Below are 24,698 nucleotides of genomic sequence, written 5' to 3'. Positions count from 1 at the left end.
GATGGGTTCCCCAGGGTCCTGTTATTGGAGTGTGAGGGGGATGGGTTCCCCACTGTCCTGTTATTGGAGTGTGAGGGGGATGGGTTCCCCAGGGTCCTGTTATTGGAGTGTGAGGGGGATGGGTTCCCCAGGGTCCTGTTATTGGAGTGTGAGGGGGATGGGTTCCCCACTGTCCTGTTATTGGAGTGTGAGGGGGATGGGTTCCCCAGGGTCCTGTTATTGGAGTGTGAGGGGGATGGGTTCCCCACTCTCCTGTTATTATCCTGATGGCAATTTTATGTATTAATTTATAAATTAATCCTGTTGCTTTTCATTTTTCCAAGAATCCTGCCGACTGGAACCTGATGCGGGCCCATGTTTTGGGTACATTTCCAAGTTCCACTACAACCACTCCTCGATGACCTGTGAGAAATTTACTTATGGCGGCTGTATTGGAAACAGCAACAACTTTGCGACAGAGCGGGAATGTTTGCAGACCTGCAGGACTGTAGGTGAGATAGCAGGAGCAAACTGTGTTCATTAATATGCCCCTACAGTAAGAGCAGTGTATATCCCTGTATTCTCGGTCATTGTACACCCGTCTGTGTGTACTCTCGGTCATTATACACCAGTCTGTGTGTACTCTCGGTCAGTGTACACCAGTCTGTGTGTACTCTTGGTCAGTGTACACCAGTCTGTGTGTACTCTCGGTCGGTGTACACCAGTTTGTGTGTACTCTCGGTCGGTGTACACCAGTCTGTGTGTACTCTCGGTCTGTGTACACCAGTCTGTGTGCACTCTCGGTCAGTGTACACCAGTCTGTGTGTGCTCTCGGTCAGTGTACACCAGTCTGTGTGCGCTCTCGGTCATTGTACACCAGTCTGTGTGTGCTCTCGGTCAGTGTACACCAGTCTGTGTGTATTCTCGGTCAGTGTACACCAGTCTGTGTGTACTCTCGGCCGGTGTACACCAGTCTGTGTGCACTCTCGTTCCGTGTACACCAGACTGTGTGTACTCTCGATCAGTGTACACCAGTCTGTGTGTACTCTCGGTCGGTGTACACCAGTCTGTGTGTACTCTCGGCCAGTGTACACCAGACTGTGTGTACTCTCGGTCAGAGTACACCAGTCTGTGTGTACACTCGGTCAGTGTACACCAGTCTGTGTGTACTCTCGTTCATTGTACACCAGTCTGTGTGCACTCTCGGTCAGTGTACACCAGTCTGTGTGTACTCTCGGTCGGTGTACACCAGTCTGTGTGTACTCTCGGTCAGGGTACACCAGTCTGTGTGTACTCTCGGTCAGTGTACACCAGTCTGTGTGTACTCTCGGTCAGTGTACACCAGTCTGTGTGTACTCTCGGTCGGTATACACCAGTCTGTGTGTACTCTCGGTCGGTGTACACCAGTCTGTGTGTACTCTCGGTCAGTGTACACAAGTCTGTGTGTATTCTCACTCGCTGTACACCAGTCTGTGTGCACTCTCGGTCAGTGTACACCAGTCTGTGCGTACTCTCGGTCAGTGTACACCAGCCTCTGTGTACTCTCGGTCAATGTGCACCAGTCTGTGTGTACACTCGGTCGGTGTACACCAGCCTGTGTGTACTCTCGGTCAGTGTACACCAGTCTGTGTGTACGCACAGTCAGTGTGCACCAGTCTGTGTGTACTCTCGGTCGGTGTACACCAGTCTGTGTGTACTCTCGGTCGGTGTACACCAGTCTGTGTGTACTCTCGGTCGGTTTTACACCAGTCTGTGTGTACTCTCAGTCGGTGTACACCAGTCTGTGTGTACTCTCGGTCGGTGTACACCAGTCTGTGTGTACTCTCGGTCGGTGTACACCAGACTGTGTGTTCTTCGGTCATTGTACACCAGTCTGTGTGTACTCTCGGTCAGTGTACAACAGACTGTGTGTACTCTCGGTCAGTGTACACCAGACTGTGTGTTCTTCGGTCATTGTACACCAGTCTGTGTGTGCTCTCAGTCAGTGAACACCAGTCTGTGTGTACTCTCGGTCAGTGTACACCAGACTGTGTGTTCTTCGGTCATTGTACACCAGTCTGTGTGTACTCTCGGTCGGTGTACACGAGTCTGTGTGTACTCTCGGTCAGTGTACACCAGTCTGTGTGTACTCTCGGTCAGTGTACACCACTCTGTGTGTACTCTCGGTCATTGTACACCAGTCTGTGTGTACTCTTGGTCAGTGTACACCAGTCTGTGTGTACTCTCGGTCAATGTACACCATTCTCTGCGTCGGTGTACACCAGTCTGTGTGTACTCTCGGTCATTGTACACCAGTCTGTGTGTACTCTTGGTCAGTGTACACCAGTCTGTGTGTACTCTCGGTCAGTGTACACCAGTCTGTGTGTACTCTCGGTCGGTATACACCAGTCTGTGTGCACTCTCGTTCCGTGTACACCAGTCTGTGTGTACTCTCGGTCGGTGTACACCAGTCTGTGTGTACTCTCGGTCAGTGTACACCAGTCTGTGTGTACTCTCGGTCAGTGTACACCAGTCTGTGTGTACTCTCGGTCAGTGTACACCAGTCTGTGTGTACTCTCGGTCTGTGTACACCAGTCTCTGTGTACACTCGGTCAGTGTACACCAGTCTGTGTGTACTCTCGGTCAGTGTACACCAGTCTCTGTGTACACTCGGTCAGTGTACACCAGTCTGTGTGTACTCTCGGTCAGTGTACACCAGTCTCTGTGCACTCTCGGTCGGTGTACACCAGTCCGTGTGTACTCTCGGTCAGTGTACACCAGTCTGTGTGTACTCTCGGTCGGTGTACACCAGTCTGTGCGTGCTCTCGGTCGGTGTACACCAGTCTGTGTGTACTCTCGGTCAGCGTACACCGGTCTGTGTGTACTCTCGGTCGGTGTACACCAGACTGTGTGTACTCTCGGTCAGTGTACACCAGTCTGTGTGTACTCTCGGTCTGTGTACACCAGACTGTGTGTACTCTCGGTCAGTGTACACCAGACTGTGTGTACTCTCGGTCATTGTGCACCAGTCTGTGTGTACTCTCAGTCGGTGTACACCAGCCTGTGTGTACTCTCGGTCATTGTACACCAGTCTGTGTGTGCTCCCGGTCCGTGTACACCAGTCTGTGTGCACTCTCGGTCAGTGTACACCAGTCTGTGTGTACTCTCGGTCAGTGTACACCAGTCTGTGTGTACTCTCGGTCAATGTACACCAGTCTGTGTGTACTCTCGGTCAGTGTACACCAGTCTGTGTGTACTCTCGGTCAGTGTACACCAGTCTGTGTGTACTCTCGGTCAGTGTACACCAGTTTGCGTGCACTCGGTAGGTGTACATCAGTCTGTGTGTACTCTGGGTCTGTGTACACCAGTCTGTGTGTAGTCTCGGTCGGTGTACACCAGTCTGTGTGTACTCTCGGTCTGTGTACACCAGTCTGTGTGTATTCTCGGTCAGTGTACACCAGTCGGTGTGAACTCTCGGTCGGTGTACAGCAGTCTGTGTGTACTCTCGGTCAGTGTACACAAGTCTGTGTGCACTCTCGCTCAGTGTACACCAGTCTGTGTGTACTCGCGGTCAGTGTACACCAGTCTGTGTGCAGTCTCGGTCAGTGTACACCAGTCTGTGTGTACTCTCGGTCAGTGTGCACCAGTCTCTGTGTACTCTCGGTCAGTGTACACCAGACTGTGTGTACTCTCGGTCGGTGTACACCAGTCTGTGTGTACTCTCGGTCGGTGTACACTAGTCTGTGTGTACTCTCGGTCAGTGTACACCAGTCTGTGTGTACTCTCGGTCAGTGTACACCAGACTGTTTGTTCTTCGGTCATTGTACACCAGTCTGTGTGTACTCTCGGTCAGTGTACACCAGACTGTGTGTACTCTCGGTCAGTGTACACCAGACTGTGTGTTCTTTGGTCATTGTACACCAGTCTGTGTGTACTCTCGGTCAGTGTACACCAGTCTGTGTGTACTCTCGGTCAGTGTACACCAGACTGTGTGTTCTTCGGTCATTGTACACCAGTCTGTGTGTACTCTCGGTCAGTGTACACCAGTCTGTGTGTACTCTCGGTCGGTGTACACGAGTCTGTGTGTACTCTCTGTCAGTGTACACCAGTCTGTGTGTACTCTCGGTCAGTGTACACCAGTCTGTGTCTACTCTCGGTCATTGTACACCAGTCTCTGTGTACTCTCGGTCAGTGTACACCAGTCTCTGTGTACTCTCCGTCAGTGTACACCAGTCTGTGCGTCGGTGTACACCAGTCTGTGTGTAGTCTCGGTCAGTGTACACCAGTCTGCGTGCACTCTCGGTCAGTTTACACCAGTCTGTGTGTGCTCTCGGTCAGTGTACACCAGTCTGTGTGTACTCTCGGTCAGTGTACACCAGTCTGTGTGTACTCTCGGTCAGTGTACACCAGTCTGTGTGTACTCTCGGTCAGTGTACACCAGTTTGCGTGCACTCTCGGTCGGTGTACATCAGTCTGTGTGTACTCTGGGTCTGTGTACACCAGTCTGTGTGTAGTCTCGGTCGGTGTACACCAGTCTGTGTGTACTCTCGGTCTGTGTACACCAGTCTGTGTGTATTCTCGGTCAGTGTACACCAGTCGGTGTGAACTCTCGGTCGGTGTACAGCAGTCTGTGTGTACTCTCGGTCAGTGTACACCAGTCTGTGTGCACTCTCGGTCAGTGTACACCAGTCTGTGTGTACTCTCGGTCAGTGTACACCAGTCTGTGTGCAGTCTCGGTCAGTGTACTCCAGTCTGTGTGTACCCTCGGTCAGTGTACACCAGTCTCTGTGTACTCTCGGTCAGTGTACACCAGACTGTGTGTACTCTCGGTCGGTGTACACCAGTCTGTGTGTACTCTCGGTCGGTGTACACTAGTCTGTGTGTACTCTCGGTCAGTGTACACCAGTCTGTGTGTACTCTCGGTCAGTGTACACCAGACTGTTTGTTCTTCGGTCATTGTACACCAGTCTGTGTGTACTCTCGGTCAGTGTACACCAGACTGTGTGTACTCTCGGTCAGTGTACACCAGACTGTGTGTTCTTTGGTCATTGTACACCAGTCTGTGTGTACTCTCGGTCAGTGTACACCAGACTGTGTGTTCTTCGGTCATTGTACACCAGTCTGTGTGTACTCTCGGTCAGTGTACACCAGTCTGTGTGTACTCTCGGTCGGTGTACACGAGTCTGTGTGTACTCTCGGTCAGTGTACACCAGTCTGTGTGTACTCTCGGTCAGTGTACACCAGTCTGTGTCTACTCTCGGTCATTGTACACCAGTCTGTGTGTACTCTCGGTCAGTGTACACCAGTCTGTGTGTACTCTCCGTCAGTGTACACCAGTCTGTGCGTCGGTGTACACCAGTCTGTGTGTAGTCTCGGTCAGTGTAAACCAGTCTGTGTGCACTCTCGGTCAGTTTACACCAGTCTGTGTGTGCTCTCGGTCAGTGTACACCAGTCTGTGTGTGCTCTCGGTCGGTGTACACCGGTCTGTGTGCACTCTCGTTCCATGTACACCAGTCTGTGTGTACTCTCGGTCGGTGTACACCAGTCTGTGTGTACTCTCGGTCAGTGTACACCAGCCTGTGCATGCTCTCGGTCGGTGTACACCAGTCTGTGTGTACTCTCGGTCAGTGTACACCAGTCTTTGTGTACTCTCGGTCAGTGTACACCAGTCTGTGTGTACTCTCGGTCGGTGTACACCAGTCTGTGTGTACTCTCGGGCGATGTACACCAGTCTGTGTGTATTCTCAGTCAGTGCACACCAGTCTGTGTGTACTCTTGGTCGGTGTACACCAGCTGTGTGTACTCTCGGTCAGTGTACACCAGTCTGTGTGCACTCTCGGTCAGTGTACACCAGTCTGAGTGTGCTCTCAGTCAGTGTACACCAGTCTGTGTGAACTCTCGGTCGGTTTACACCAGACTGTGTGTAGTCTCGGTCATTGTACACCAGCCTGTGTGTACTCTCGGTCGGTGTACACCAGACTGTGTGTACTCTCGGTCAGTGTACACCAGTCTGTGTGTACTCTCAGTCGGTGTACACCAGTCTGTGTGCACTCTCGGTCGGTGTACACCAGTCTGTGTGTACTCTCGGTCAGTGTACACCAGTCTGTGTGTACTCTCGGTCATTGTACAACAGTCTGTGTGCACTCTCGGTCAGTGTACACCAGTCTGTGTGTACTCTCGGTCATTGTACACCAGTCTGTGTGTACTCTCGGTCCATGTACACCAGTCTGTGTGTACTCTCGGCCAGTGTATACCAGTCTGTGTGAACTCTCGGTCAGTGTACACCAGTCTGTGTGTACTCTCGGTCATTGTACACCTGTCTGTATGTACTCTCGGTCTGTGTACACCAGTCTGTGTGTACTCTCGGTCATTGTACACCAGCCTGTGTGTACTCTCGGTCGGTGTACACCACTCTGTGTGTACTCTCGGTCATTGTCCACCTGTCTGTGTGTACTCTCGGTCAGTGTACACCAGTCTGTGTGTACTCTAGGTCAGTGTACACCAGTCTGTGTGTACTCTCGGTCAGTGTACGCCAGCCTGTGTGTACTCTCAGTCATTGTACACCAGCCTGTGTGTACTCTCGGTCAGTGTACACCAGTCTGTGTGTACTCTCGGTCAGTGTACACCAGTCTGTGTCTACTCTCGGTCATTGTACACCAGTCTCTGTGTACTCTCGGTCAGTGTACACCAGTCTCTGTGTACTCTCCGTCAGTGTACACCAGTCTGTGCATCGGTGTACACCAGTCTGTGTGTAGTCTCGGTCAGTGTACACCAGTCTGCGTGCACTCTCGGTCAGTTTACACCAGTCTGTGTGTGCTCTCGGTCAGTGTACACCAGTCTGTGTGTACTCTCGGTCAGTGTACACCAGTCTGTGTGTACTCTCGGTCAGTGTACACCAGTCTGTGTGTACTCTCGGTCAGTGTACACCAGTTTGCGTGCACTCTCGGTCGGTGTACATCAGTCTGTGTGTACTCTGGGTCTGTGTACACCAGTCTGTGTGTAGTCTCGGTCGGTGTACACCAGTCTGTGTGTACTCTCGGTCTGTGTACACCAGTCTGTGTGTATTCTCGGTCAGTGTACACCAGTCGGTGTGAACTCTCGGTCGGTGTACAGCAGTCTGTGTGTACTCTCGGTCAGAGTACACCAGTCTGTGTGCACTCTCGGTCAGTGTACACCAGTCTGTGTGTACTCTCGGTCAGTGTACACCAGTCTGTGTGCAGTCTCGGTCAGTGTACTCCAGTCTGTGTGTACCCTCGGTCAGTGTACACCAGTCTCTGTGTACTCTCGGTCAGTGTACACCAGACTGTGTGTACTCTCGGTCGGTGTACACCAGTCTGTGTGTACTCTCGGTCGGTGTACACTAGTCTGTGTGTACTCTCGGTCAGTGTACACCAGTCTGTGTGTACTCTCGGTCAGTGTACACCAGACTGTTTGTTCTTCGGTCATTGTACACCAGTCTGTGTGTACTCTCGGTCAGTGTACACCAGACTGTGTGTACTCTCGGTCAGTGTACACCAGACTGTGTGTTCTTTGGTCATTGTACACCAGTCTGAGTGTACTCTCGGTCAGTGTACACCAGACTGTGTGTTCTTCGGTCATTGTACACCAGTCTGTGTGTACTCTCGGTCAGTGTACACCAGTCTGTGTGTACTCTCGGTCGGTGTACACGAGTCTGTGTGTACTCTCGGTCAGTGTACACCAGTCTGTGTGTACTCTCGGTCAGTGTACACCAGTCTGTGTCTACTCTCGGTCATTGTACACCAGTCTGTGTGTACTCTCGGTCAGTGTACACCATTCTGTGCGTCGGTGTACACCAGTCTGTGTGTAGTCTCGGTCAGTGTAAACCAGTCTGTGTGCACTCTCGGTCAGTTTACACCAGTCTGTGTGTGCTCTCGGTCAGTGTACACCAGTCTGTGTGTGCTCTCGGTCGGTGTACACCGGTCTGTGTGCACTCTCGTTCCATGTACATCAGTCTGTGTGTACTCTTGGTCGGTGTACACCAGTCTGTGTGTACTCTCGGTCAGTGTACACCAGCCTGTGCATGCTCTCGGTCGGTGTACACCAGTCTGTGTGTACTCTCGGTCAGTGTACACCAGTCTTTGTGTACTCTCGGTCAGTGTACACCAGTCTGTGTGTACTCTCGGTCGGTGTACACCAGTCTGTGTGTACTCTCGGGCGATGTACACCAGTCTGTGTGTACTCTCAGTCAGTGCACACCAGTCTGTGTGTACTCTCGGTCGGTGTACACCATCTGTGTGTACTCTCGGTCAGTGTACACCAGTCTGTGTGCACTCTCGGTCAGTGTACACCAGTCTGAGTGTGCTCTCAGTCAGTGTACACCAGTCTGTGTGAACTCTCGGTCGGTTTACACCAGACTGTGCGTAGTCTCGGTCATTGTACACCAGCCTGTGTGTACTCTCGGTCGGTGTACACCAGACTGTGTGTACTCTCGGTCAGTGTACACCAGTCTGTGTGTACTCTCAGTCGGTGTACACCAGTCTGTGTGCACTCTCGGTCGGTGTACACCAGTCTGTGTGTACTCTCGGTCAGTGTACACCAGTCTGTGTGTACTCTCGGTCATTGTACAACAGTCTGTGTGCACTCTCGGTCAGTGTACACCAGTCTGTGTGTACTCTCGGTCATTGTACACCAGTCTGTGTGTACTCTCGGTCCATGTACACCAGTCTGTGTGTACTCTCGGCCAGTGTATACCAGTCTGTGTGAACTCTCGGTCAGTGTACACCAGTCTGTGTGTACTCTCGGTCATTGTACACCTGTCTGTATGTACTCTCGGTCTGTGTACACCAGTCTGTGTGTACTCTCGGTCATTGTACACCAGCCTGTGTGTACTCTCGGTCGGTGTACACCACTCTGTGTGTACTCTCGGTCATTGTCCACCAGTCTGTGTGTACTCTCGGTCAGTGTACACCAGTCTGTGTGTACTCTCGGTCAGTGTACACCAGTCTGTGTGTACTCTCGGTCAGTGTACGCCAGCCTGTGTGTACTCTCAGTCATTGTACACCAGCCTGTGTGTACTCTCGGTCAGTGTACACCAGTCTGTGTGTACTCTCGGTCGGTATACACCAGTCTGTGTGTACTCTCGGTCATTGTACACCAGTCTGTGTGTACTCTCGGTCGGTGTACACCAGCCTGTGTGTACTCTCGGTCGGTGTACACCAGTCTGTGTGTACTCTCGGTCAGTGTACACCAGCCTGTGTGTACTCTCGGTCAGTGTACACCAGTCTGTGTGTAATCTCGGTCAGTGTACACCAGTCTGTGTGTACTCTCGGTCGGTTTACACCAGTCTGTGTGTACTCTCGGTCAGTGTACACCAGTCTGTGTGTACTCTCGGTCGGTGTACACCAGTCTGTGTGTACTCTCGGTCAGTGTACACCAGTCTGTGTGTACTCTCGGTCGGTGTACACCGGTCTGTGTGTACTCTCGGTCGGTGTACACCACTCTGTGTGTACTCTCGGTCATTGTCCACCAGTCTGTGTGTACTCTCGGTCAGTGTACACCAGTCTGTGTGTACTCTCGGTCAGTGTACACCAGTCTGTGTGTACTCTCGGTCAGTGTACGCCAGCCTGTGTGTACTCTCAGTCATTGTACACCAGCCTGTGTGTACTCTCGGTCAGTGTACACCAGTCTGTGTGTACTCTCGGTCGGTATACACCAGTCTGTGTGTACTCTCGGTCATTGTACACCAGTCTGTGTGTACTCTCGGTCGGTGTACACCAGCCTGTGTGTACTCTCGGTCGGTGTACACCAGTCTGTGTGTACTCTCGGTCAGTGTACACCAGCCTGTGTGTACTCTCGGTCAGTGTACACCAGTCTGTGTGTAATCTCGGTCAGTGTACACCAGTCTGTGTGTACTCTCGGTCGGTTTACACCAGTCTGTGTGTACTCTCGGTCAGTGTACACCAGTCTGTGTGTACTCTCGGTCGGTGTACACCAGTCTGTGTGTACTCTCGGTCAGTGTACACCAGTCTGTGTGTACTCTCGGTCGGTGTACACCGGTCTGTGTGTACTCTCGGTCAGTGTACATCGGTCTGTGCATGCTCTCGGTCGGTGTACACCAGTCTGTGTGTACTCTCGGTCAGTGTACACCAGTCTTTGTGTACTCTCGGTCAGTGTACACCAGTCTGTGTGTACTCTCGGTCGGTGTACACCGGTCTGTGTGTACTCTCGGTCAGTGTACATCGGTCTGTGTGTACTCTCGGTCGTTGTACACCAGCCTGCGTGTACTCTCGGTCTGTGTACAACAGTCTGTGTGTACTCTCGGTCGGTGTACACCAGTCTGTGTGTACTCTCGGTCAGTGTACACCAGACTGTGTGTACTCTCGGTTGGTGTACACCAGTCTTTGTGTACTCTCGGTCAGTGTACACCAGTCTGTGTGTACTCTCGGTCAGCGTACACCAGTCTGTGTGTACTCTCGATCAGTGTACGCCAGTCTGTGTGTACTCTCGGTCATTGTACGCCAGTCTGTGTGTACTCTCGGTCAGTGTTCACCAGTCAGTGTGTACTCTCGGTAGGTGTACACCAGTCTGTGTGTACTTTCGGTCAGTATACACCAGACTGTGTGTTCTCTCGGTCATTGTACACCAGTGTGTGTGTACTCTCGGTCGGTGTACACGAGTCTGTGTGTACTCTCGGTCAGTGTACACCAGTCTGTGTGTATTCTCGGTCAGTGTACACCAGTCTGTGTGTAGTTTCGGTCAGTGTACACCAATCTGTGTGTACTCTCGGTCGGTTTACACCAGTCTGTGCGCACTCTCGTTCCCTGTACACCAGTCTGTGTGTACTTTCGGTCAGTGTACACCAATCTGTGTGTCCTCTCGGTCTGTGTACACCAGTCTGTGTGTACACTCGGTCAGTGTACACCAGTCTGTGTGTACTCTCGGTCAGTGTACACCAATCTGTGTGTACTCTCGGTCAGTCTACACCAGTCTGTGTGTACTCTCGGTCAGTGTACACCAGCCTGTGTGTACTCTCGGTCAGTGTACACCAGTCTGTGTGTACTCTCGGTCAGTGTACACCAGTCTGTGTGTACTCTCGGTCAGTGTACACCAGTCTGTGTGTACTCTCGGTCAGTTTACACCAGTCTGTGTGTACTCTCGGTCATTGTACACCCATCTGTGTGTACTCTCGGTCAGTGTACACCAGCCTGTGTGCACTCTCGGTCAATGTACACCAGTCTGTGTGTACTCTCGGTCAGTGTACACCAGTCTGTGTGTACTCTCGATCAGTGTACACCAGTCTGTGTGTACTCTCGGTCTGTGTTCACCAGTCTGTGTGTACTCTCGGTCAGTGTACACCAGTCTGTGTGTACTCTCGGTCTGTGTACACCAGTCTGTGTGTACTCTCGGTCAGTGTACACCAGTCTGTGTGTACTCTCGGTCAGTGTACACCAGTCTGTGTGTACTCTCGGTCATTGTACACCAGTCCGTGTGTACTCTCGGTCAGTGTACACCAGTCTGTGTGTACTCTCGGTCAGTGTACACCAGTCTGTGTGTACTCTCGGTCATTGTACACCAGTCTGTGTGTACTCTTGGTCGGTGTACACCAGCCTGTGTGTACTCTCGGTCGGTGTACACCAGTCTGTGTGTACTCTCGGTCCGTGTACACCTGTCTGTGTGTACTCTCGGTCAGTGTACACCAGTCTGTGTGTACTCTCGGTCAGTGTACACCTGTCTGTGTGTACTCTCGGTCAGTGTACACCAGTCTGTGTGTACTCTCGGTCAGTGTACACCAGTCTGTGTGTACTCTCAGTCGGTGTACACCAGTCTGTGTGTATTCTCGGTCAGTGTACACCAGTCTGTGTGTACTCTCGGTCGGTGTACACCAGTCTGTGTGTACTCTCGGTCAGTGTACACCAGTCTGTGTGTACTCTCGGTCGGTGTACACCAGTCTGTGTGTACTCTCGGTCAGTGTACACCAGTCTGTGTGTACTCTCAGTCAGCGTAAACCAGTCTGTGTGTACTCTCGGTCAGTGTACACCAGTCTGTGTGTACTCTCGGTCGGTGTACACCAGTCTGTGTGTACTCTCGGTCGGTATACACCAGACTGTGTGTTCTCTCGGTCATTGTACACCAGTCTGTGTGTACTCTCGGTCAGTGTACACCAGTCTGTGTGTACTCTCGGTCCGTGTACACCAGTCTGTGTGTCGGTGTACACCAGTCTGTGTGTACTCTCGGGCCATGTACACCAGCCTGTGTGTACTCTCGGTCAGTGTACACCAGTCTGTGTGTACTCTCGGTCGGTGTACACGAGTCTGTGTGTACTCTCGGTCAGTGTACACCAGTCTGTGTGTATTCTCGGTCAGTGTACACCAGTCTGTGTGTTCTCTCGCTCAGCGTACACCAGTCTGTGCGTACTCTCGGTCAGTGTACACCAGTCTGTGTGTACTCTCGGTCAGTGTACACCAGTCTGTGCGTACTCTCTGTCAGTCTACACCAGTCTGTGTGTACTCTCGGTCAGTGTACACCAGTCTGTGTGAACTCTCGGTCAGTGTACACCAGTCTGTGTGTACTCTTGGTCGGTGTACACCAGTCTGTGTGCACTCTCGTTCCGTGTACACCAGTCTGTGTGTACTCTCGGTCAATGTACACCAGTCTGTGTGTACTCTCGGTCTGTGTACACCAGTCTGTGTGTGCACTCGGTCAGTGTACACCAGTCTGTGTGTACTCTCGGTCAGTGTACACCAATCTGTGTGTACTCTCGGTCAGTGTACACCAGTCTGTGTTTACTCTCGGTCAGTCTACACCAGTCGCTGTGTACTCTCGGTCAGTGTACACCAGCCTGTGTGTACTCTCGGTCAGTGTACACCAGTCTGTGTGTACTCTCGGTCAGTGTACACCAGTCTTTGTGTACTCTCAGTCAGTATACACCAGACTGTGTGTACTCTCAGTCAGTTTACACCAGACTGTGTGTACTCTCGGTCATTGTACACCAGTCTGTGTGTACTCTCGGTCAGTGTACACCAGTCTGTGTGTACTCTCGGTCAGTGTACACCAGTCTGTGTGTACTCTCGGTCAGTGTACTACAGTCTGTGTGTACTCTCGGCCTGTGTTCACCAGTCTGTGTGTACTCTCGGTCAGTGTACACCAGACTGTGTGTACTCTCGGTCTGTGTACACCAGTCTGTGTGTACTCTCGGTCAGTTAACACCAATCTGTATGTACTCTCGGTCATTGCACACCAGTCTGTGTGTACTCTCGGTCAGTGTACACCAGTCTGTATGTACTCTCGGTCAGTGTACACCTGTCTGTGTTTACTCTCGGACAGTGTACACCAGGCTGTGTGTACTCTCGGTCTTTGTACACCAGTCTGTGTGTACTCTCGGTAATTGTACACCGGTCTGTGTGTACTCTCGGTCAGTGTATACCAGCCTGTGTGTACTCTCGATCATTGTGCACCAGTCTGTGCGTACTTTCGGTCGGTGTACACCAGTCTGTGTTTACTGTCGCTCATTGTACACCAGCCTGTGTGTACTCTCGGTCGGTGCGCACCAGTCTGTGTACTCTCGGTCATTGTACACCAGTCTGTGCGTACTCTCGGTCAGTGTACACCAGTCTGTGCGTAATCTTGGTCATTGTACACCAGTCTTTGCGCACTCTCGGTCGGTGTACACCAGTCTGTGTGTATTCTCGGTCGGTGTACACCAGTCTGTGTGTACTCTCGGTCATTGTACACCAGTCTGTGTGTACTCTAGGTCAGTGTACACCAGTCTGTGTGCACTCTCGTTCCCTGTACACCAGTCTGTGTGTACTTTCGGTCAGTGTACACCAATCTGTGTGTACTCTCGGTCTGTGTACACCAGTCTGTGTGTACACTCGGTCAGTGTACACCAGTCTGTGTGTACTCTCGGTCAGTGTACACCAATCTGTGTGTACTCTGGGTCAGTCTACACCAGTCTGTGTGTACTCTCGGTCAGTGTACACCAGCCTGTGTGTACTCTCGGTCAGTGTACACCAGTCTGTGTGTACTCTCGGTCAGTGTACACCAGTCTTTGTGTACTCTCAGTCAGTGTACACCAGTCTGTGTGTACTCTCGGTCAGTTTACACCAGTCTGTGTGTACTCTCGGTCATTGTACACCCATCTGTGTGTACTCTCGGTCAGTGTACACCAGCCTGTGTGCACTCTCGGTCAGTGTACACCATTCTGTGTGTACTCTCGGTCAGTGTACACCAGTCTGTGTGTACTCTCGGTCAGTGTACACCAGTCTGTGTGTACTCTCGGTCTGTGTTCACCAGTCTGTGTGTACTCTCGGTCAGTGTACACCAGTCTGTGTGTACTCTCGGTCTGTGTACACCAGTCTGTGTGTACTCTCGGTCAGTTAACACCAGTCTGTGTGTACTCTCGGTCATTGTACACCAGTCTATGTGTACTCTCGGTCAGTGTACACCAGTCTGTATGTACTCTCGGTCAGTGTACACCTGTCTGTGTGTACTCTCGGACAGTGTACACCAGTCTGTGTGTACTCTCGGTCTGTGTACACCAGTCTGTGTGTACTCTCGGTCATTGTACGCCAGCCTGTGTGTACTCTCGGTCATTGTACACCAGCCTGTGTGTACGCTCGGTCAGTGTACACCAGTCTGTGTGTACTCTCGGTCATTGTACACCAGTCTGTGTGTACTCTCGGTCGCTGTCCACCAGTCTGTGTGTACTCTTGGTCAGTGCACACCAGTCTGTGTGTACTCTCGGTCAGTGTACACCAGTCTGTGTGTACTCTCGGTCAGTGTACACCAGTCTGTGTGTACTCTCGGTCATTGTACACCAGTCTGTGTGTACTCTCGGTCGGTGTACACCAGCCTGTGTGTACACTCGGTCGGTGTACACCAGTCTGTGTGTACTCTCGGTCAGTGCACACCTGTCTGTGTGTACTCTCGGTCAGTGTACACCAGTCTGTGTGTACTCTCGGTCAGTGTACACCAGTCTGTGTGTACTCTCAGTCGGTGTACACCAGTCTGTGTGTATTCTCGGTCAGTGTACACCAGTCTGTGTTTACTCTCGGTCGGTGTACACCAGTCTGTGTGTACTCTCGGTCAGTGTACACCAGTCTGTGTGTACTCTCGGTCGGTGTACACCAGTCTGTGTGTACTCTCGGTCAGTGTACACCAGTCTGTGTGTACTCTCGGTCAGCGTAAACCAGTCTGTGTGTACTCTCGGTCAGTGTACACCAGTCTGTGTGTACTCTCGGTCGGTGTACACCAGTCTGTGTGTACTCTCGGTCAGTATACACCAGACTGTGTGTTCTCTCGGTCATTGTACACCAGTCTGTGTGTACTCTCGGTCAGTGTACACCAGTCTGTGTGTACTTTCAGTCAGTGTACACCAGTCTGTGTGTCGGTGTACACCACTCTGTGTGTACTCTCGGTCCATGTACACCAGCCTGTGTGTACTCTCGGTCAGTGTACACCAGTCTGTGTGTACTCTCGGTCGGTGTACACGAGTCTGTGTGTACTCTCGGTCAGTGTACACCAGTCTGTGTGTATTCTCGGTCAGTGTACACCAGTCTGTGTGTACTCTCGTTCAGTGTACACCAGTCTGTGCATACTCTCGGTCAGTGTACACCAGTCTGTGTGTACTCTCGGTCAGTGTACACCAGTCTGTGCGTACTCTCGGTCAGTCTACACCAGTCTGTGTGTACTCTCGGTCAGTGTACACCAGTCTGTGTGAACTCTCGGTCAGTCTACACCAGTCTGTGTGTACTCTCGGTCAGTGTACACCAGTCTGTGCATACTCTCGGTCAGTGTACACCAGTCTGTGTGTACTCTCGGTCAGTGTACACCAGTCTGTGCGTACTCTCGGTCAGTCTACACCAGTCTGTGTGTACTCTCGGTCAGTGTACACTAGTCTGTGTGAACTCTCGGTCAGTGTACACCAGTCTGTGTGTACTCTCGGTCGGTGTACACCAGTCTGTGTGTACTCTCGGACAATGTACACCAGTCTGTGTGTACTCTCGGTCTGTGTACACCAGTCTGTGTGTACACTCGGTCAGTGTACACCAGTCTGTGTGTACTCTCGGTCAGTGTACACCAATCGGTGTGTACTCTCGGTCAGTGTACACCAGTCTGTGTTTACTCTCGGTCAGTCTACACCAGTCTGTGTGTACTCTCGGTCAGTGTACACCAGTCTGTGTGTACTCTCGGTCAGTGTACACCAGTCTGTGTGTACTCTCGGTCAGTGTACACCAGTCTTTGTGTACTCTCAGTCAGTATACACCAGACTGTGTGTACTCTCAGTCAGTTTACACCAGACTGTGTGTACTCTCGGTCATTGTACACCAGTCTGTGTGTACTCTCGGTCAGTGTACACCAGTCTGTGTGTACTCTCGGTCAGTGTACACCAGTCTGTGTGTACTCTCGGTCAGTGTACACCAGTCTGTGTGTACTCTCGGCCTGTGTTCACCAGTCTGTGTGTACTCTCGGTCAGTGTACACCGGACTGTGTGTACTCTCGGTCTGTGTACACCAGTCTGTGTGTACTCTCGGTCAGTTAACACCAGTCTGTGTGTACTCTCGGTCATTGTACACCAGTCTGTGTGTACTCTTGGTCAGTGTACACCAGTCTGTATGTACTCTCGGTCAGTGTACACCTGTCTGTGTGTACTCTCGGACAGTGTACACCAGGTTGTGTGTACTCTCGGTCTTTGTACACCAGTCTGTGTGTACTCTCGGTAATTGTACACCAGTCTGTGTGTACTCTCGGTCAGTGTACACCAGTCTGTGTGTACTCTCGATCATTGTGCACCAGTCTGTGCGTACTTTCGGCCGGTGTACACCAGTCTGTGTTTACTGTCGCTCATTGTACACCAGCCTGTGTGTAATCTCGGTCGGTGCGCACCAGTCTGTGTACTCTCGGTCATTGTACACCAGTCTGTGCGTACTCTCGGTCAGTGTACACCAGTCTGTGCGTAATCTTGGTCATTGTACCCCAGTCTTTGCGTACTCTCGGTCGGTGTACACCAGTCTGTGTGTATTCTCGGTCGGTGTAAACCAGTCTGTGTGTAATCTCGGTCATTGTACACCAGTCTGTGTGTACTCTAGGTCAGTGTACACCAGTCTGTGTGTACTCTCGGTCAGTGTACACCAGTCTGTGTGTACTCTCGGTCATTGTACACCAGTCTGTGTGTACTCTCGGTCAGTGTACACCAGTCTGTGTGTGCTCTCGGTTGGTGTACACCAGTCTGCGTGTACTCTCGGTCAGTGTACACCAGCCTGTGTGTAATCTCAGTCAGTGTACACCAGTCTGTGTGTACTCTCAGTCAGTGTACACCAGTCTGTGTGTCCTCTCGTTCATTGTACAACAGTCTGTGTGTACTCTCGGTCAGTGTACACCAGTCTGTGTGTACTCTCGGTAGGTGTACACCAGTCTGTGTGTACTCTCGGTCAGGGTACACCAGTCTGTGTGTACTCTCAGTCAGTGTACACCAGTCTTTGTGTACTCTCGGTAGGCGTACACCAGTCTGTGTGTAGTCTCGGTCAGTGCACACCAGTTTGTGTATACTCTCGGTCGGCGTACACCAGTCTGTGTGTACTCTCGGGTGGTGTACACCAGTCCGTGTGTACTCTCGGTCAGTGTACACCAGTCTGTGTGTACTTTCGGTCAGTGTACACCAGTCTGTGTGTACTCTCGGTCCGTGTACACCAGTCTGTGTGTGCTCTCGGTCGGTGTACACCAGTCTGTGTGTACTCTCGGTCAGTGTACACCAGTCTGTGTGTACTCTCGGTCGGTGTACACCAGACTGTGTGTACTCTCGGTCATTGTACAACAGTCTGTGTGTACTCTCGGTCGGTGTACACCAGTCTGTGTGTACTCTCGGTCAGTGTACACCAGTCTGTGTGTACTCTCGGTCGGTGTACACCAGTCTGTGTGTACTCTCGGTCGGTGTACACCCGTCTGTGTGTACTCTCGGTCAGTGTACACCAGACTGTGTGTACTCTCGGTCATTGTACACCAGTCTGTGTGTACTCTCAGTCAGTGTACACCAGTCTGTGTGTACTCTCGGTCATTGTACACCAGTTTGTGTGTGCTCTCAGTCCGTGTACACCAGTCTGTGTGCACTCTCGGTCAGTGTACACCAGTCTGTGTGTACTCTCGGTCAGTGTGCACCAGTCTGTGTGTACTCTCGGTCAGTGTGCACCAGTCTGTGTGTACTCTCGGTCAGTGTACACCAGTCTGTGTGTACTCTCGGTCAGTGTACACCAGTCTGTGTGTACTCTCGGTCAGTGCACACCAGTTTGTGTGCACTCTCGGTCGGTGTACACCAGTCTGTGTGTACTCTCGGTCTGTGTACACCAGTCTGTGTGTACTCTCGGTCGGTGTACACCAGTCTGTGTGTACTCTCGGTCGGTGTACACCAGTCTGTGTGTACTCTCGGTCAGTATACACCAGACTGTGTGTTCTCTCGGTCATTGTACACCAGTCTGTGTGTACTCTCGGTCAGTGTACACCAGTCTGTGTGTACTCTCGGTCAGTGTACACCAGTCTGTGTGTCGGTGTACACCAGTCTGTGTGTACTCTCGGTCCATGTACACCAGCCTGTGTGTACTCTCGGTCAGTGTACACCAGTCTGTGTGTACTCTCGGTCGGTGTACACGAGTCTGTGTGTACTCTCGGTCAGTGTACACCAGTCTGTGTGTATTCTCAGTCAGTGTACACCAGACTGTGTGTACTCTCGTTCAGTGTACACCAGTCTGTGCGTACTCTCGGTCAGTGTACACCAGTCTGTGTGTACTCTCGGTCAGTGTACACCAGTCTGTGCCTACTCTCGGTCAGTCTACACCAGTCTGTGTGTACTCTCGGTCAGTGTACACCAGTCTGTGTGAACTCTCGGTCAGTGTACACCAGTCTGTGTGTACTCTCGGTCGGTGTACACCAGTCTGTGTGCACTCTCGTTCCGTGTACACCAGTCTGTGTGTACTCTCGTTCAGTGTACACCAGTCTGTGTGTACTCTCGGTCTGTGTACACCAGTCTGTGTGTACACTCGGTCAGTGTACACCAGTCTGTGTGTACTCTCGGTCGGTGTACACCAATCTGTGTGAACTCTCGGTCAGTGTACACCAGTCTGTGTTTACCCTCGGTCAGTCTACACCAGTCTGTGTGTACTCTCGGTCAGTGTCCACCAGTCTGTGTGTACTCTCGGTCAGTGTACACCAGTCTGTGTGTACTCTCGGTCAGTGTACACCAGTCTTTGTGTACTCTAAGTCAGTATACACCAGACTGTGTGTACTCTCAGTCAGTTTACACCAGACTTTGTGTACTCTCGGCCATTGTACACCAGTCTGTGTGTACTCTCGGTCAGTGTACACCAGTCTGTGTGTACTCTCGGTCAGTGTACACCAGTCTGTGTGTACTCTCGGTCAGTGTACACCAGTCTGTGTGTACTCTCGGCCTGTGTTCACCAGTCTGTGTGTACTCTCGGTCAGTGTACACCAGACTGTGTGTACTCTCGGTCTGTGTACACCAGTCTGTGTGTACTCTCGGTCAGTTAACACCAGTCTGTGTGTACTCTCGGTCATTGTACACCAGGCTGTGTGTACTCTCGGTCTTTGTACACCAGTCTATGTGTACTCTCGGTAATTGTACACCAGTCTGTGTGTACTCTCGGTCAGTGTACACCAGTCTGTGTGTACTCTCGATCATTGTGCACCAGTCTGTGCGTACTTTCGTTCGGTGTACACCAGTCTGTGTTTACTGTCGCTCATTGTACACCAGCCTGTGTGTACTCTCGGTCGGTGCGCACCAGTCTGTGTACTCCCGGTCATTGTACACCAGTCTGTGCGTACTCTCGGTCAGTGTACACCAGTCTGTGCGTAATCTTGGTCATTGTACACCAGTCTTTGCGTACTCTCGGTCGGTGTACACCAGTCTGTGTGTATTCTCGGTCGGTGTACACCAGTCTGTGTGTACTCTCGGTCATTGTACACCAGTCTGTGTGTACTCTCGGGTGGTGTACACCAGTCCGTGTGTACTCTCGGTCAGTGTACACCAGTCTGTGTGTACTTTCGGTCAGTGTACACCAGTCTGTGTGTACTCTCGGTCCGTGTACACCAGTCTGTGTGTGCTCTCGGTCGGTGTACACCAGTCTGTGTGTACTCTCGGTCAGTGTACACCAGTCTGTGTGTACTCTCGGTCGGTGTACACCAGACTGTGTGTACTCTCGGTCATTGTACAACAGTCTGTGTGTACTCTCGGTCGGTGTACACCAGTCTGTGTGTACTCTCGGTCAGTGTACACCAGTCTGTGTGTACTCTCGGTCGGTGTACACCTGTCTGTGTGTACTCTCGGTCGGTGTACACCAGTCTGTGTGTACTCTCGGTCAGTGTACACCAGACTTTGTGTACTCTCGGTCATTGTACACCAGTCTGTGTGTACTCTCGGTCAGTGTACACCAGTCTGTGTGTACTCTCGGTCATTGTACACCAGTTTGTGTGTGCTCTCAGTCCGTGTACACCAGTCTGTGTGCACTCTCGGTCAGTGTACACCAGTCTGTGTGTACTCTCGGTCAGTGTGCACCAGTCTGTGTGTACTCTCGGTCAGTGTACACCAGTCTGTGTGTACTCTCGGTCAGTGTACACCAGTCTGTGTGTACTCTCGGTCAGTGTACACCAGTCTGTGTGTACTCTCGGTCAGTGTACACCAGTCTGTGTGTACTCTCGGTCAGTGTACACCAGTCTGTGTGTACTCTCGGTTGGTGTACACCAGTCTGCGTGTACTCTCGGTCAGTGTACACCAGCCTGTGTGTAATCTCAGTCAGTGTACACCAGTCTGTGTGTACTCTCAGTCAGTGTACACCAGTCTGTGTGTCCTCTCGGGCATTGTACAACAGTCTGTGTGTACTCTCGGTCAGTGTACACCAGTCTGTGTGTACTCTCGGTCGGTGTACACCAGTCTGTGTGTACTCTCGGTCAGGGTACACCAGTCTGTGTGTACTCTCAGTCAGTGTACACCAGTCTTTGTGTACTCTCGGTTAGCGTACACCAGTCTGTGTGTAGTCTCGGTCAGTGTACACCAGTTTGTGTATACTCTCGGTCGGCGTACACCAGTCTGTGTGTACTCTCGGGCGGTGTACACCAGTCCGTGTGTACTCTCAGTCAGTGTACACCAGTCTGTGTGTACTCTCGGTCAGTGTACACCAGTCTGTGTGTACTCTCGGTCCGTGTACACCAGTCTGTGTGTGCTCTCGGTCGGTGTACACCAGTCTGTGTGTACTCTTGGTCAGTGTACACCGGTTTGTGTGTACTCTCGGTCGGAGTACACCAGACTGTGTGTACTCTCGGTCATTGTACAACAGTCTGTGTGTACTCTCGGTCGGTGTACACCAGACTGTGTGTACTCTCGGTCAGTGTACACCAGTCTGTGTGTACTCTCGGTCGGTGTACACCAGCCTGTGTGTACTCTCGGTCGGTGTACACCAGTCTGTGTGTACTCTCGGTCAGTGTACACCAGATTGTGTGTACTCTCGGTCATTGTCCACCAGTCTGTGTGTACTCTCAGTCAGTGTACACCAGTCTGTGTGTACTCTCGGTCATTGTACACCAGTTTGTGTGTGCTCTCGGTCCGTGTACACCAGTCTGTGTGCACTCTCGGTCAGTGTACTCCAGTCTGTGTGTACTCTCGGTCAGTGTGCACCAGTCTGTGTGTACTCTCGGTCAGTGTACACCAGTCTGTGTGTACTCTCGGTCAGTGTACACCAGTCTGTGTGTACTCTCGGTCAGTGTACACCAGTCTGTGTGTACTCTTGGTCAGTGTACACCAGTTTGTGTGCACTCTCGGTCGGTGTACACCAGTCTGTGTGTACTCTCGGTCTGTGTACACCCGTCTGTGTGTACTCTCGGTCGGTGTACACCAGTCTGTGTGTACTCTCAGTCTGTGTACACCAGTCTGTGTGTACTCTCGGTCAGTGTACACCAGTCTGTGTGTACTCTCGGTCAGTGTACACCAGTCTGTGTGTACTCTCGGTCAGTGTACACCAGTCTGTGTGTACTCACGGTCGGTGTACACCAGTCTGTGTGTACTCTCGGTCAGTGTACACCTATGAACAGGTATGTCACGGGTCAATGCACAGAGTGACTGCACCATACCAGTGGAGAAAAGCAGCACAGAGCAAAACACCTTGGTTAAACGGGGAGATGGGATTTTCCTCCAGTTGCCCCTCTGCCACTCCTAATGGCCCTGACAATCCTAGTTGCATCTGTGCTGATAGGCGTCTGGTACCTTGTCTACATTCTTCATGTCGAGTCTAGACAGTGAATGTCGGCAGGCCATTCCACCATGGGAGCATTACACCCAACACCAATTGTGTCCTTAACCCATGTTGGAGATTCCCGGTTGCTCTGCCTGCTGCCTCCGTTTAACCGCTCTTATTGATCCTCTTTCCAAGATGTCTTCTCTTCCTCTGTTGCAGCTGCCTGTAGATTGTCCATAGAAGTTGGCCCCTGCAGATCTATTGTCAAGCTCTGGGCATTTGACTCGGTAATCGGGAAATGCATTGCCTTCAAGTACAGTGGGTGTCAAGGAAACGGCAACAAGTTCTACACCCGGAAGGAGTGTGAGGAGTACTGTGACGCAGTCCCAGAAGGTAAGGCACTGGGCATGGCACTGGGTGCATCATAGAAACATAGAAACATAGAAGATAGGAGCAGGAGTATGCCATTCGGCCCTTCGAGCCTGCTCCGCCATTCAACGAGATCATGGCTGATCATCCAAACCCTAGCGCCCGGTCCCTACACCGACAGCCATCCCACCCAAGCCCTATCCCCGTAACCCCACGTATTTAATCCCCCCTAACACTAAGGGCCAATTTCTTTTTAAATTTTTTTTTTATCATGGCCAATCAACCTAACCCGCACATCTTTGGACTGTGGGAGGAAACCGGAGCACCCGGAGAAAACCCACGCAAACACGGGGGCGAATGTGCAAACTCCACACATCACTGGGCACTGACTTAAGAAAACTACTAGGCACTTGGTCTGAGTATTAAACAAGGCTTTAATCAACTGTTTTTCAACATGGAGATCTAGTTGTGTCCTTCACTAGTTCCTGTTAAAGAATGTCCTGAGCAAGCTGGGCCCATGCCCGAGTATTTATACTCTCCCTGGACAGCGCCACCAGCAGGTCACCCAGTATTATTTCATAAGTAATTTTCACATGAACGGCTGATTCACGGCACTGGGTACGGCACTGAGTACGGCACTGGGTACGGCACTGGGTATGGCAATGGGTATGGCACTGGGTATGGCACTGGGTACGGCACTGGGTACGGCACTGGGTACTGCACTGCGTACTGCACTGGGTACGGCACTGGGTACGGCACTGGGTACGGCACTGAGTACGGCACTGGGTACGGCACTGGGTACGGCACTGGGTACGGCACTGAGTACGACACTGGGTACGGCACTGGGTACGGCACTGGGTACGGCACTGGGTACGTCACTGAGTACGGCACTGGGTACAGCACTGGGTACGGCACTGGGTACGGCACTGAGTACGGCACTGGGTACGGCACTGGGTACGGCACTGGGTACGGCACTGAGTACGGCACTGGGTATGGCACTGGGTACAGCACTGGGTACGGCACTGGGTACTGCACTGGGTACGGCACTGGGTACGGCACTGGGTACGGCACTGCGTACGGCACTGTGTACTGCACTGGGTACTGCACTGGGTATGGCACTGGGTATGGCACTGGGTACTGCACTGGGTACAGCACTGGGTATGGCACTGGGTACTGCACTGGGTACTGCACTGGGTATGGCACTGGGTATGGCACTGGGTATTGCACTGGGTACGGCACGGGGTATGGCACTGGGTGCAGCACGGGGTACATCACTGGGCACTGCACTGGTTACAGCACTGGGTGCAGCATGGCGTACATCACTGGGCACTGCACTGGTTACAGCACTGGGTGCAGCACGGGGTACACCTGGAAGGCGTGTGCTTTGAATCTCTGTCCCAGCTGAACCCTTTGAAGCCCTGGTACATGACAGCTGAGAGCAGCTCTATCTCCTGGCCCACTCCAGTTTCATGGGGTTGGACACAGTGGAACTCACAGTCACCAACCAAAGCTGTGCTGGTGGCTGAAGTGAGTCAGTCAGACCACAGGTGCTTGAGGGAAGAAATAGAGGCAGAAACCTGAGGGTCCGTGCCCTTCCTGCGGGGTGGGGTAAATATTGTTAAAGGGACCGAGCGCCCCTGAGAATCAGCGGGAAGGACAGGCTTCGTGTATTGTTGCACTGTGACACTGGCCTGTAACGAGTCGTGAGGTGACTAATCTTTCTCTCTTTTCCAGGGGAGGATGAGTTGCTGGCTGTTCCAAAGAAAGTGTAGCTGAAAATAAAAGAAGAAAAGGTTCAGAACAATCCTGAAAATAATCATTAGAAGCGATGATTTAAAGCAACCCATCACACACATCGCACGGGCCTGATCCTAAACACAACTGGCAGAGGGGAGGGAGTTTACACATATTCATGCTCAATATTGTGACGATGCCTCAAACAAATTCATCAATAAAAACTACGTAATCAAATAAATCATTTGCCTCGAGTCTCCAGAATGTGGATTGCTGAATGTGCAAAGTTCTGGTCCACCGCAAGGAATTCCCCTTCGTCACTTGGACAAGTCGGGTTAAATTCAGGAAAGCCAGCACAGATTTGTTGAAGGCAAATCGTGTTTAACTAACTTGATTGAGTTTTTTGATGAGGTAACAGAGAGGGTTGATGAGGGCAATGTGGTT

The 24,698-nt window shown here is 51.8% G+C and overlaps 1 protein-coding gene across 1 annotated transcript in view; it reads left to right on the top strand.

The window, feature by feature from the left end:
- The window catches only part of LOC147101938 (protein AMBP-like), a 178,593-nt gene extending 154,098 nt beyond the window's left edge, over nt 1–24,495 (top strand). The window contains exons 8-10 of the mRNA XM_085965955.1: nt 324–491; nt 22,371–22,544; nt 24,255–24,495. Coding sequence (XP_085822081.1) covers nt 324–491; nt 22,371–22,544; nt 24,255–24,292 — 380 coding nt within the window. The 3' untranslated portion in view covers nt 24,293–24,495. The remainder of the gene's footprint in view (nt 1–323; nt 492–22,370; nt 22,545–24,254) is intronic.
- Nucleotides 24,496–24,698: the final 203 nt, after the last annotated feature.

This window comes from Somniosus microcephalus, chromosome 23 (assembly GCF_052327205.1).
Source record: "Somniosus microcephalus isolate GS21.2 chromosome 23, FLI_Smic_1.0, whole genome shotgun sequence".
Classification (NCBI taxonomy): Eukaryota; Metazoa; Chordata; class Chondrichthyes; order Squaliformes; family Somniosidae; genus Somniosus; species Somniosus microcephalus.
Note: the sequence above shows the minus strand (reverse complement) of the source record. Positions and strands in the feature narration are given on the sequence as shown.